Source organism: Psittacula echo, assembly GCF_963264785.1.
Source record: "Psittacula echo genome assembly, chromosome: 2".
Classification (NCBI taxonomy): Eukaryota; Metazoa; Chordata; class Aves; order Psittaciformes; family Psittacidae; genus Psittacula; species Psittacula echo.
The window spans coordinates 131681238-131696004 of record NC_137737.1 but is presented as its reverse complement, the minus strand read 5'-3'; the positions used below and the strand labels follow the sequence as shown (position 1 = coordinate 131696004).

The window sequence follows — 14767 nt, the reverse complement described above, 5'->3', positions numbered from 1 at the left end:
TTATGAAGCCCAGGCAGCAAGCTTCTTCATTTCATCTTCATCCTCTGCTCTCTTCCTGGTTGATGCTGCAAAGAAAGAGTAACAATAATCATCAACTAAATGTGACAGTCAGAACCATTTTATTTGTTAGCATGAGGACTGGCATACTGCTTCTCAGTCTAAATATCTCAGATTAATTTATGGAGTAGCAAGGTAAACCTAGGTAATATAGTAATGAAGCTGGTAAGAGATGCAACTACTTTGCTCCCACTGTTATCTCAAATATAACCCTGAGGTTAACAATATGGGTCTGATGTAACTTGGAGCAATCTCAGGCACAGCTACAGGTTGGGCAGAGAAGAAATTCAGAGCAGCCCTGCAGAGAAGGACTTGGGGGTGTTGGTCGATGAGAAAATGAACATGAGCCGGCTTCAGTGTGCACTCGCAGCCCAGAAAGCCAACCGTATCCTGGGCTGCATCAAAAGGAGCGAGACCAGCAGGTCGAAGGAGGTGATCCTGCCCCTCTACTCTGCTCTCGGGAGACCTCACTTGGAGTATTGTGTACAGTTCTGGTGTCCTCAACATAAAAAGGACATGGAACTGTTGGAACAAGTCCAGAGGAGGGCCACGAGGATGATCAGGGAACTGGAGCACCTCCCGTATGGAGACAGGCTGAGAAAGTTGGGGCTGTTCAGCCTGGAGAAGAGAAGGCTGCGTGGAGACCTCATAGCAGCCTTCCAGCATCTGAAGGGGGCCTGCAAGGATGCCGGAGAGGGACTCTTCGCTAGAGACTGTAGTGATAGGACAAGGAGCAATGGGTTAAAACTTAAACAGGGAAAGTTTAGATTGGATATAAGGAAGAAGTTCTTTACTGTGAGGGTGGTGAGGTACTGGAATGGGTTGCCCAGGGAAGCCATGGATGCTCCATCCCTGGTGGTGTTCAAGGCCAGGTTGGACAGAGCCTTGGGTGGCATGGTTTAGTGTGAGGTGTCCCTGCCCATGGCAGGGGGATTGAAACTAGATGATCTTAAGGTCCTTTCCAACCCTAACTATTCTATGATTCCTACTGAAAGGCTCCCACAGAAAATACATTTAATCTCTAAGAGTTGTCACATAAAGCAAGTGTCCCCAGGAATGCTGCCAGTTCCCTCACCGCCACTTGACCAGGCATAAGTGACCTATCCTTGGCTGGCTACACATCTTGCTACCTTTTCAAATAGCACTGAATAGCTCTGCATGCAGAGGTCCAGCCTCACCGCGTTTCAATGGGAGCTTCCGTTTGTTAAAAGGAAGAAATTCCTGAACTGTCATTGTTCAGGTGACATCAGTTAACTAGTCCCTACTCTGCAAGTGCCACTGGCTCACTGTGCGACTAGAAAAGATCACTGACTTGCTCCATCTCAGTTTCTTCATCTCTGAAATCAGGAAGGTAACATGTATCTCCAATGAGAAACATTAACGGTTCTTATTTTTCTATTGCTGTGTAACAGTAAGCATGGAGTTTCAGAAAAGACAAGTTTGTTTTGCAAGGCCTTAAACTATAGAATTGCTACCAGCTAATTTTGCCTGAAGCAGCCATACAGACCGATGAAGCACCAAATTAAAAGAAGCACACGGAGATGGCCTGGGTTTAATAAAAATGTCAACTGACACACCTAGATCTGGAAAAGGATGTATAAACAAGTCATAAATGCCCAGACTGCAACTTGCACCAGGTTTTCCTAAATCTGTTTTTTCTTTTTACTAGCAACTGACTTCAGTAGATGAGGCCACAATCCCAATCTGAACATTTAAAACTGCTTCTCAGGATTTAAGTGCTGTCTGCTAAAACACATGTACGAGTCTCTGAGCTGAACTGGTCTACATAACCTGTTGTGCAGCAGAAAGCACCATAAACAACCTGTGTAAGGTGTGTGCTGTCCTTACCATCAAACATTTATACTGTTTTACTAGCATCAGTACACAGCAAGTCTTTCAGCTGGTAGAGGACAACAGGGACATGGTGAAAGGTGTAGTAAAAGTCAGCTGCCTCTGGCTTAATTCAAAATGAACAGGGCAGAACTACAGAAAAAGAAGGCTACTGCTTAATACCAGGAATAAGTCTGCTCTGTAGAAAGCAAGCAAAGGAATGACTATTTCTTTAAATGTGTACTTCCTGCTGCTTCCTTAATTTCTCATTAAAATACCAGTGGTAAATATCAAACCACTACCCTAAAAAGCTGGATCTTTGTGACACAAACATTTTCAATATAGGTCAGACTCCAATTTAAAAAGACTAAGGATTTAATTGTATTAAAAAAAAAAAAAAAAAAGTATTCCCATTCCTCGGTAATCTCACTTTGTTTCAGGAGATGCATCAGTACATGCCCAAGGTCAAGTTCCCCGAGTCTGTCTCCCCAAATCTACAGACAATTTAGTGCTAAATGCTTTCATACAGGAAACCAGAATTCCATTCTGCTTTTCCTGATAAACAGATACAAAAATAGGAACAGGAATCTATAATACTTTAAAAGTTAAACCAGAGTTAAGTATATCTTTGAAATTCTCTCTTCCTTTCCTTCTCACATCATGGCTTAATCATGAGAAATGTAAAATGGCAAGCAGGCAGTTTACCAGGGCGAGAAGGCAGCGATGTGGACGGAACACTTGGCAACCTGACATCTCTCATTCCCTTGTTCAATTCTTCTTGCTCCAGTTCTTCTAATTCTGCCATCAACTCATCCTAAATTCAAGGAAAACATTATTTACAGTTTCACTGCCTTGACAGTGACCTCAGGCAAGGTCACAGTTAATCACCATGAAACAAAGCACTACTGAAAAAAGACAAAATGAAACAAAAACAGTTTACACCTGAAAATAAATATGAAAAACCAGCATATCTCAAGTATGATTTCTAGTAAATGTGGGTGGTAAGAGTAAACCTCAATTGAAAGTTGTAAGAAGGATAATGGAAGTTAGAAACAGGACAAGTAATAAAATTAGAAAGAAAACTGATAGCAGTGTAATACTTAACAAAAAGGCAAACACGTGAAAAAGAGAAGTCCCACTGCTATCCTCAGGTTTGTTCCAAACTGGAGCCTGTAGTCTTTAACAGATCCTAATTTTAATGTGCAATTTTTTCCATTTTAAAAACAAACATGTTTCCACCGGTTACACAGTAAGCTGATATTGAACATTATGCTTCAACCTTATCACACAAGTCCAGGATTATATATGATTTCAAAGGAGCACTAGAATCAAAGCTGTTCTTCTGGGTCCTGTTACTCACTCGTGAAGCATGTAACACACTTGGACTTTTAGCTGCAGAAGCTGATTTGGACAGATGTCTGATCCACTTGTATAATACTAAAAATAAAAAAGGCTATACACTTTTTTTAAAAAAGCCTATTTGTTGGCTGGACTTTCTCAAAGAAAGGAAGCTAAATATTACATATTTGTAGAGCAATGGACCTTTGCCATATTAATAAATAGTTTAAAAAGAAACACTTGGCAAAAGTGGCTGGGGAAAAAGTGGCTGTAGCGAAGTGTGATCTAACAGGTACTGAAATGGGCTTTGCCTACTCATTTATACCTAACTTATTACCAATGTGGAAGTTCAAATGTTAACCATATAGTCACTACAGGCCTTCTCAGACTTACTTTCTCATGTTTTTATATCTTAAGGCCAAAGAAAGGCTAGTTTGCCTACCTGACCTAGTTCACAATGCAAATGCTGGGATACCATCTATAAATTTCAGCATCAGGTCAATAGCAGATGATGTTCAATTGACAGCTGATCCCTCAAGGAAATATGCAAGTCTGGGACCCCATATCTAACTTAGGCATATAGCTGAAGAACAAATGTGTGTGTACTTTAAGTGCCCCAGGCAGTGCTGTGAATAAAAGCTTCTTTAAAAGTTAATGTCCAAGCTGCTGTAACATCAATGGAAACAGGTAATTCTGAAGACCTCTACATGATCATCTAACACTTTCCAATACCAGATTAGTCCTTACCAAAATCTGTGGAACACAAACAATTCAGAAGTAGTATCAGCCAGAACAGGCTGTCTTTAAAAAAAGAAAAGAAAACCATGATCATGACTCCTACAACTTTAACATAATGACGTAGTGGCTAGAATATTTGCTGTCGAAGACAGACAAGTTATTCTCATCCTCAAGCATGGATTTAACTTACATTTCCCACAACTCAGGAACTGCTTTACAACTAGGCCATAACAAATCTCCTCTCTCCTCTTATCCTAGGCCAAAAAGAGAGCAGAGGGAAGATATGTGAACTCTCAGGTTCCAGGCTTTGTCCACGGAAATGTATTTCACATCAGAAGGAGGCCCCCAGGAAAGGATTGCCTCTCCCAGTATGCATCCTACTCAGGCAGGACAGAGGTTTTTTGCATTCTTCATGACATACACTGTGTCAATTCAGAAAGAAAGAACCCTTAAGTTTCTGTGTCTGGCCGGAGCATTAGAAATTACATGCTTCCATGATCTCCTTACACCCATGGCACACATATGAAGAGGAAATCCAAGTGTGTGGTCAAAATGTCCTTCAAAAAAATAAAATTAAATGTCATCCTCCAACACAAATCACCTCATAACCCAGCAATTAAGTCACTGATTCCAGTGCTCTCAAGCTGAAGTGTCCTGGAGACCAAACTTGCCAGTTACTGGACAAGTGCTACAAGTATTAGGCCCCAAAACAAAAGCGGTGCTGATAAAATGATGCCCTATGTGACAATGGCTTAGTCTCCCAGAACCGGAAATATGCCCATCAACTTAAACTAGTATCTCTTAGGAACTGCCAGGTCAATCTACAACATGCTTACTAAGTCTAGACTCCTAAAATTCAAGCAATGATGAAAAGTAAAAGACACTGTATAGCTGTTTGGGATGACAGTGTTTTTCAGTTGTTTGAAACCCAGTTTATACAGATCAAATCCCACTCCTTGTGCCAGTAACAATTAAACCGTTTCTTGAAAAGTCTATTTACATTCAAAGCGGAAAAACAGAAAAGCAGATAATAGGAATAAAATACAAAGAATCATTACTGTTCTCAACAAATTATAACTGCTGAACGAAACCTCCCTTTCCCCAAAGTCAACCTAATGGATCTACTTCTGCAGAAAATCTGGAACACAGGGAAAGCACCTGCATCTCCAAGCACCAAAAATGACCTTAAAAAAACTGGTCCAAATATTCAGAATTGTGAACAGTTCATGGCATACAACTATGCACTTAGTCAAATGGATGTCTATTTGGAGCACAAAAAATTATATGTTTCAGTGTCCACTTGTAGCAGTACAAATCACACATTTTAGTGACCTCCTCCCATGGTACAAAAGAGAATAACAACTACAGGAATGCAGCTAAAGTTGCCTTTCTTAAAATTTATATACAAATACAAATATTTTTAGAGTTTACATATTTTTATTGTATAATTTACGTTATATATATATTAATAGATGTGTGTATATGTGTATTTTTATATCTGTATCTATCTCTCTCTCTATATATAAAAGATGTATGCGAGAAGTAGGCAAACATCCTAGATTGGGGTAAGCTAGAACCAAGGAATTTCACACCAACACCTTTTGAGAAACAAACCACCAGAACAAGCCACTAGACAACAACTAGACAATAGCTATGGAATCATTTAACAGCTAAAACTCGCAGGCCTGAAGTACTAACCTCATCAAACTCATCACCGAAAGCAGCTCGGTTTGAGATAGCGTCTGAAATTTCCTGGGCAACATCTTGCTGTTCAGTGATATCTTGCATTAAATCATCAATTTTGTTCAAGTCCCTGGCAAGATAACATAGAAACATTTTAAAAAAATAGTTTGTCATTCAAATCCTACAAAAGAGACTCAGAAAACCTCAAACAGACTCTATTTTCTTTTCATGCCATGGCTGCATATAAACAGCAGAATTCACAGGGAATAATTTCGCCTTAATGTTTCCTGGCAAGCTTCTGTGTGTTTCAGCCAGTCAAATTTCTTCCACTTTGAGACTGTAAAAAAGGTCAAACTGCAGCAGTCTGTCTCTCTCTCCCTCTCTGTGCTTCTCAGCCAAGAGTCACATCCTCTGGGCAGATCCCATCTTTTTCCTAAAGTCAGCATCTTTACAGATGGATCTTTTTTGATGTTAAACTGGGGGGAACTTAACAGAACTATACTCCATTTTAAATCTTCCCCTTATTGTTAACTTCATTATTGTTTCAGTTCCTGTTTACTTCTCCCAGAACAATCTTTCTCATTTAACTGTTTATTCAGGCTGGAAAACAGCTCATGAAACATGGGACATATAAAAATACTACACACAAAAAAAACGTCCCTCTCCTTTATTCAGGTCTAATTAGTACTTTGAATCACACAGCCCAGTTTACAGACTTTGAGGAAAAATGTCCACTTAGTTTCTTCAACTAAGTTTTCTTCTGAAAAAAAAAACCAGGGACAGAGTCCAGTCTCCACTGCCAAGGCAGACGTAAGAAAATCAGGTACTACATGGATCTCTCTAGATAAACGAGCTTCCTTCGAGACTAGCTGTTAAGAAACGACATTTTTCTGCCAAATATAACACCACTGCATCAACAGCATTCCTGACATTAAACGCATAGCCAAAAATTAAGTCAGAACAGTTTGATAAAATATTCTTCAGTGATGAAATAGCTTGAAAGTGGTTAGTAGAGCCCAACTTGAAAGCTATTAGCACTTACATATTTTCATGTACTTTTTTCATAGCTTGTGCAGCATAGCCCATATTCTTGAGCACTTCTGTGTTGGTGTGGGAATTCTCCAATGCCTCTCTCTGGAACTCAATGGTTGAAAGCGTTCCGTCAATTTGACTCAACTGTTTCTCATACCTCTTTTTTCTCTTCAGTGCTTGTAAGGCAGCTGGAATGGGAAGAGGCAAAGTGCACTGTGTATTTTTATAGCAAAATGCAAGGACAAGAAGTTCAGCACCAAGCCAACCTGCAGAATTTATAATTCTCACCCTCCTACCTTACTAGCAGGGAGACAAACTTTGACCACACCAGATCAGCAGCCTGTTTATCACCAACATGCTGTTGCATGAACATGCTGGGAAGCCTCTTTTAGATTAACTCCTTTGAACACCACAGGGAAAAGCATCTTCTTCCTCCACTGCGGGAGATCGTGAACTCCATCCTGTGCACACAGGCAAAGCAGGGAAGATGGGGAGGAAAAAGAAAAATGTCAGAGCGAAGTCAGAAAGGAGGAAAAAAGGGAAAAAGACAAGAAGAGGCTGCAAAACATAAGTAAAAGCTAAGGAAGGCAGTGTAAGAAGATCTGTCATGATAACCACAACTCCATCAGTGCTGCTTTCTAAACTTTGTCTCAGCAGCAGAAAGCAGAAAGCCCAAACAGCCTAACCAAGCAGGTCATTAGATCAGATGAAGACCCATATTTCCGTGGCTTTCAGCTGTATCTATTTCTTTCTAATCACTTGCGAGCATGATCTTTAAACCTTAGAACTTGAAAACATATAAAACTTTGTAAACACAGCCACAGTCAAGTCCAGCTACTCCCATCACTGAGATTAGTCTTTTGCTAAGATTAGTCTTTTATATTTGCTAAATTATGAGCAGCGTACTTTGCCCAGAGTAAATCATTACCAGAATGAATGCATGTGACATGGAGAAGGAGAAAAGAACTTTCTCTTGGCCTCTGGGTGTGGATCACACACAATCTTGCCACAAGCATTTCCTGACCACTGTCCTTTCCAAACTACACATGTGCCAGGCAAGACAACAAACAAACAAAACCAAGAGACTGAGTTAACCCATAGCTTTTTCAATGCTATTAATAACCATGTCTTTTCCCTTTTCTCTTACATTCAATTTTTAAATCAGGTTCAGAGCCAGCAAGCAACAGCAGCACTGCAGCCCCCAAACTCAACCAACAGCAGCAATTACTGTCGCTTTTCTATTTGAGTAATTGTCCACATGCAATAATACTGAACCTTGACACTGGGGTACACAACTTTGCAAATGAAGTTAGGATCCCTCCAAGAAGAGGCATAGATTTATGGTGTGCAACAACACACACACACACAAAAATGCTTTGTTGACATATGCTTGAATCAACATGGTCAAGACTGCTCATTGTTAGCTGTGCGAAGACAAGCATTTGCGTAGGCTAAGAGCAACCTGGCTTTAGGGAAGGTGTCCCTGCCCATGGCAGGAGGCCTGGAACAAGATGATCTTTAAGATGATCTTCCAACCCAAACCGTTCTATGATTTTAGCACCAGCAGTAAAATGTTTCAGAACAGGAAACCACAATCACAACAGATTAAGCACAGTATTCAAATTCAGGATTTTCTAGGTTTTGGGGGATGGTCCAAAGATCATGCATACTCTGAAAGCATGAATGCCAGGCGATGTTATGTAAACTGCAAATGTGAAAAATTGTAAAATTCTCACTGGCAATTCCAAAATACACGTTTGATTTAATCCCAAATATTCTTTTTACATACTTATTTCCCTACTTATTTATGTTTATTATGGTTAGTATTAGGACACCAACCACTTCCTTCCTTAGCTTCAGTTGAATCTAAATTCGATCTTAGGATTCTTATGTTAGGAAGCCAGAGATTCCAGGTAAATTTATTAGTCTAAAACTGTACATAACACTGGCCCTGCCAGGGAGGGCTTCAAAGCCCTGTGGACTGAGGAACACTAACTAGCTGATGCAGAAAGACTTCCATTGGTGCAAGTAGCTACTACACGCCAATATTTCCAGTTGTTGTTTTTCAGAAATGGGACTCTGTAATGGTGCTGTTATTACAGAGAGAAAATGGATTTCCTCAGTTGCATACAAAGAAGTTGTTTTCAAAATCCTGAAGGTTCCTGTATAAACACTTAATTAAACCACACCCAAGCTAAGAAACCATGGAAGAAGCTGAACTCTGTGAGTTCACCTATTCGTAAACAGCTTTTCCTAATTACTGTAGTGCAACATACCACCTTTTTTAGTTCTCTTTAGTTTTACCAGTGACTTACAGAACAAAGCACTTCACAGGAAATCAATTCATATTCCTTCCTTACCAAGACATAATAAATTCCCACACCACACTATGGGATTTTTCTCATTTATATTAAATGACTGCCCTTCATTGTCAGTTTTGTTATAGTAGTTTCTATAGCTAAGATAATTTCCTTCTTATTTGAAATGTATTTTTCTGGTTTACAGACTATCATGAACTTTAAGTGCTTTTCTACTGCACATACAAGCAGGCCTAGGAATGGTACTGAAAAAGGGTGTAGCCCATTCCAAAGATTTCAAAGGGAGACAGCCCAGGGAGGAAGAGTCTAAACAAGGGTAGAGCGAGGAAGCAAATGTATCGAATACCAGAAAGAGGTGGAGATCTTCTTTTGGGGGGTAAAAAAAGCATCTCATATACTATCTCTGTTGTGCTCCAAAGTCGATGCAACTCCTGCATTTCAAAATGAAATGGTCAGCACTTGGCAGGGCTTTAGCACATTTCCAGCAAGCAGGAATAGAACGGAAGCTCATAGAATAGGAAACACTGCTTTTAATCTGAGGTTTTATTTCTAACGTAAAGGGTAGAACATCAGTAGACTAATATGCCAGTTTAAGTATGCATATTAAAGAACTACTATTACTAACATACAGAAGGACCCTTTTCCATTATAACTACTATGCTTCATTAAGGAAGCAGAAATGGCCAGCTGGGCAACAGTAATCCTGGATACATTTAATATCCAGATTTCTAAACCAAAGAACAAAAGTAGTGACACAAACATCTGTGGCACCCTCCTTATGGTTTCATTACAGATCAGAATGAAAAGAGACAGTTCAGTGATATCAACACCTTTACCTGTCAAGCCCACCACCAACACTACCAGTATACAAATGACAGATGATTTCATCTTCTGAAGTACAAAAAAAGCATTGTCTTTTAACCCTCAAAATTCTCAGGGGGGAACTGATGAAGAAGAATGTTTCTTAAGGAAATATAACACCCATGTGAAAATACTGGATCTCATTCTTAGATACAATTCACAGACCTCAACTTCATTCCTGCAAGGATTATAACTTCTGATCTCCCTTACACCACAGACAACCAAAAGAAATGCTGATGAGGCTATAAAAAATTATACCACCCTAAGTAAACTCATTATCAGCATTCATAATCCTTAAAATCTTGAGGGGGAAGCCACATACAGTTACAACTGAGGGGCTAATTCAAGAACAATAATGAATTTGACTTGTTATAACCACTCCAGTTCATGGCAAGACACTTAAAATGTGATCATGAAGATCAGAGAACAATAGCTGTAATTCACAGAACAAGGACAAATGAAGGGCTTCCTCATATCTCTCTGCCAGAAACCCTCAGCCCCAACCTGTCATACACCCTGCCACAGGCATGATGCCCTGTCTGTGTTGAAGTGCAACTACTATACTGTTGTTTGCTTTCAACAGCCTTCTGATTACAACTAACTCACTGAAAAGGAATGCTACATGGCCACATGAGCTCTGTTCATATGTACCACACAACATACTTAGCTACATCTACTTGTAAAAGCCTACCTGTTACTCCAACTTTCTATATCGGTTTTGTCCTCAGTGGTACTATGTGGCTTTTCATGGTTAAGATTTAATCCTATTCTGGATGGCTGCTTTTAACTTTATTCTTCTCAGTTAACTATTTTTTTAGGTTCTGTGAAAGACTCCAGGCTGAACCAACACCCAGTCACGTGTATATTATTTACACAGGCATAGGCGCACTTTAGGAAATGTATTTCCTTTTAAACAGAGTTCTCAAATACTCAGCATCACTTTATGTCCTTTGAATTTTCTTGTATGATCTTCAAAATAATGAAGATGAAAGGCCAAATTGCACATGGAGTTGGCAGCTGTGAGCTGGTTGAAACTGAGATACTCAAAAAAGTACAGCAAGAGATAACCCAAAAAAATCATTACTTTGGATCTGGAATGGGGAATAGATTAAAAGGCAGTGCTAACTGTGAAAACAAATATTGCTTATCATGACATAACCTCTGCAGAGGGAATTCCAACACACATACGTGTTTTGAAAACCTTTGAGTGGTCTGGCTACACACTAAGATATTAATGGGGAATACTGGAAATGTATCACAACAGGAACTCCAGAGCTACTCACTTCATAAAGGAGAAGCCAAAAATATTTACATGATGTTTCACATCTATTAGCATAGCTAGTGTGTTACAGCTTTTAAATCAAGTTAAGCCTACTGATGTCACATGAACCCATTCAAGAATCACCTGAACTAATGAAAAATTGCTGGTACCTGAATCTGCTCTCTCCTGTGACAGTATTACTGACTCAGACTCACACACCTAAAATCAAATGAGATCATGCTAATTTGATGTATTTTCTATACGTAGATGCATCCGGCTCCGGTCTTGGAAGTCCCATTTTGGTTTCCATAGGCTTCTCCATAGAAGCAATTAAGAAAAATCAACATTAAAAATTACCTGCAAGGTCCCTTTGAAAGATTCGTTTTAACAAGGCAACATAGATTAGCACTTTTATTATCTCGTTTGTATATATATATGCTACAATATATGCTGGTTAGCACAGATTTCCTGTGAACTATATAGTACAGTATAGCATCTAAAACACTGTCTCATGTAAATCAACAGCAATCAAACTGTGAAGCAACTGACATATCAACTGACAAATGAAGAGGTATTATTAGGGATATAAGTTCATTCACTAGCCTGCTAAATTCAAGCACTTCAGCACATCAAGGTTAATGTCTCTTGTTACTCCTCTGACTGTACTTATACTATCCCATTTTGGCTTTGGAACCACTTTTGGCATGAAAAAAAATCCCACTCTGCACTTTTTGCTCTACTCCTATCTCTTTACTTTTCTTAGCTATCCAGTACTGAGCAAACAACAAGATAAAAGGGAGTTATTTTTAACCATGATCAGCTCAACAATCCAGTTTGCAGCATAACTCCACAAATAATCACACAGGTAAAGAACTAGGGGAATTGATTACTGAGCACAGCAGCAGGCACAAAGATCTGGGAGAAAAGCTTCGTATGTCAAACAGTGCACGTCTGAAGCACAAGGCCAACAAACACCTGAAACCAGCATCAACCAGCCAAGTTAAAGGAGAAGCAGATCCGCCTTCTCCCAAGAACAAGTACTCCTTCCTGCCTGTGCACCATTTCATTCACAGGTACCCAACCACTTGTGCAGCTGCTGAGTCAAACAGGTAAATGGAACTTAACTTACCCTGAGTAAAACAATAACCTAGCCACAAAACCCCACAACATTATATATGCTGCATCCAGCTTTCTGAAATACACCCTTCAGGGAGCTCTGACAAGGAAAGGCAGGGAGCATTTCTTCCTACAACTATGACAGCTTGAAGTCCAGGCTTGGAATGACATTCCACAGCAGTATGTCTGGATCTAAACAGGAATTGTTACAGTCACAGGAGCTGCCCTGTTCTCTTGCATCCACCCTGCTGCTGAAGCATGTGCACAATGAACCCAGTCCCAGGAGCTATATGGTCACTTTGTCCCACAGCAAATTAGTTCTCAGCTGGATCACCTTCCTGAACTAGCTCACTGCATCCACACAAAGGTGCCAGTACCGGAACAAAGGGACAAGAGAGACACTCCAGCTGCAGCCAAGGAAGTAGAAAGTGTGGGACTGGGACAGGCCTGACAGCTCCCGTGCTGCAGAATAGCAGGCTCAGTTATGCTGCTGAACTGGCTTTACTCTCTCTGACTGACCAGGCCTTCAGATCTGTCCCATCTTGACTCATGGTTTTAGATCCTTTCTAACTAAAAGTTAGTTTATCTGCCTTTTGCTAATAATTATTAAATGCTAAATTATTACAAGTATTTGGTTAGCCCATTAAGGGGCCAACCAAAACACCTTTAACACATAATTCTTCACAAGTTCTAAGTTACACCACAGTCATTTGTTAAATTATCAAGCAACAGAAAGAACAAATGAAAGAGGAACTCTTGTTATGCCACAAATTGTTAATTCAAAATGTTTTCCTTCTGTTTTGAAGTATGTAAAGAAAAATAAAGGTCAGAGTAGACAAACAGGACTCCAGGTAACTTTAGAAAGTAATTTACTTGTTTCTCAAAGGCCTGTATAATCCCTAAGACATTGGCTACCATTATTCCCTTTCCAGAGATACCAACATCAGTATAAGCAGGATCCAAACCTTATTATCCCTTAGTATCCTCTTCTCTGCAGATAACAGCAGCCCAGTAGTAACAAATACTCTGAACTAGCATTCATTTTTAGTGATATCATGTACTTCCTATGTGATTTGAGACAAATCACTGAATCACTTTGCTCCTCAGTTGCCAACAAGTGTACTTTCCAACTCTCGTAGTGGATATAACCTGTTTTCATCCATGAATATCCTGAAGATCTTCATGTGCTTCAGCTCCTTTACTATCCATACAACCAATGCCCAAAACCCAAGCTGTGATCCCCTTCCCACCTTGAACAGAAGTACTTCACACAGCGTGTATCCAGCTGATGCCTGCATCGACTGTGATGCTAAGCACAAACAAATGTATGACACAGGGAACCACAATGAGTAAACTAGTGAGGAATAAAGCACCCTCTTATCATCCCACCACAGTAAATCCACAACGCCTTGAACACCAAGAAATGCCCAAGACTAAAAGCCATCTTCGTGTCCCAGCGTACACGCATCATGGCCACATCACGCATCATGTCCTAGCGTACACGCATCGAGCCCACAGCTGAACCACTAGACACGCTGTGTAGCTGGAGAGCACAACCAGCAACGGCCCCCGCGCGTCTCCCTCTTCTTAACAGAGATCACAACCTAGAAGAGTCTGAACGTTGGTATTTAAAGCCTCGCAAGTCACCCGGCGGCAGGCGGAGGGCAGCGGGCCCAGCCGGCCCCAGCTACTGGGACTCACCTCGTTTGTTCTTGGTGCCGTGCTGTCGGGCCAGCGCCAGCTCCCGCTCGATCCTCGTCTCCAGGTACACCTGCTTCTTGCTGAGCATCTCCTCTGTTTCCCGCAGCCGCGCCAGCGCCTCCTGGGGCGAGGGCCCCCGGCGGCCCTTGGAGGCGGACGAGCCGCCCCCCTTGAAGAACTTGGAAATCTTGCTCATGGCGGCAGCCCCTGCTCGGCACTCACCAACGAAGGCTCTAGCCAAACCGGCCCGCAGCAGCCTCTCCGCCCGGCCGCGACACTTCCTGGGCAAGCGGGCGGTGGCACCGCACCTGGCGGCTGGGCGGGCCTGGCCCCACCCTCAAGCTGCCCGCCCAGGGGTGGCTCCGCGGAGGCGGAAGGGCTGCTGTCGCTGCTAGCGACGGGTCTCACGCGTTGCCTCCTGTCCGCCCCAGGGCGAGCGGCGGGAGGGGCGAGCGTGCTCTGTGGGGCTGCCCGAAGCGGACCCCGGCGGGGAGAGGGAAGCGCCCCAGGCGGGGCCGGGCCGTGGTGCCCGCCCTCAGCTTGTGCTCCCCCCATCTTCTCTCACTGCCGTGCCGCAGGAAAGAGCACTCTGAGGGGACTGCCGAGGCAACGCGCCCCGTGCACGGACGGGCTGGTGACACGGGCGGCGTGACTCCAGTGACACAGCAGCACTATCCAGTGACAGGAATGCAGAAAGCCGCGTTCCCCTCGCCTTTCCCTGTGAGCCCTGCTGAGGGGCTGGCGCTACCAGCCGCACAGCTAAAACACACCAAGTACTTTTCCCCGACAACAGCAGTCTGACGCAAGAAAGTCACCGGCGTCGCGGTTCTGG

The 14767-nt window shown here is 41.8% G+C and overlaps 1 protein-coding gene across 1 annotated transcript; it reads right to left on the bottom strand.

Annotated features, from left to right (window-relative positions):
- Positions 1 to 14131, bottom strand: CHMP4C (charged multivesicular body protein 4C; the record flags this gene model as incomplete). The annotated part of the gene is made up of 5 exons (XM_080610245.1): positions 1 to 65; positions 2593 to 2701; positions 5662 to 5776; positions 6689 to 6866; positions 13936 to 14131. The coding sequence occupies 5 exons, from the start codon at positions 14129 to 14131 to the stop codon at positions 1 to 3; spliced, it is 663 nt and encodes a 220-aa protein (XP_080466371.1).
- Positions 14132 to 14767: the final 636 nt, after the last annotated feature.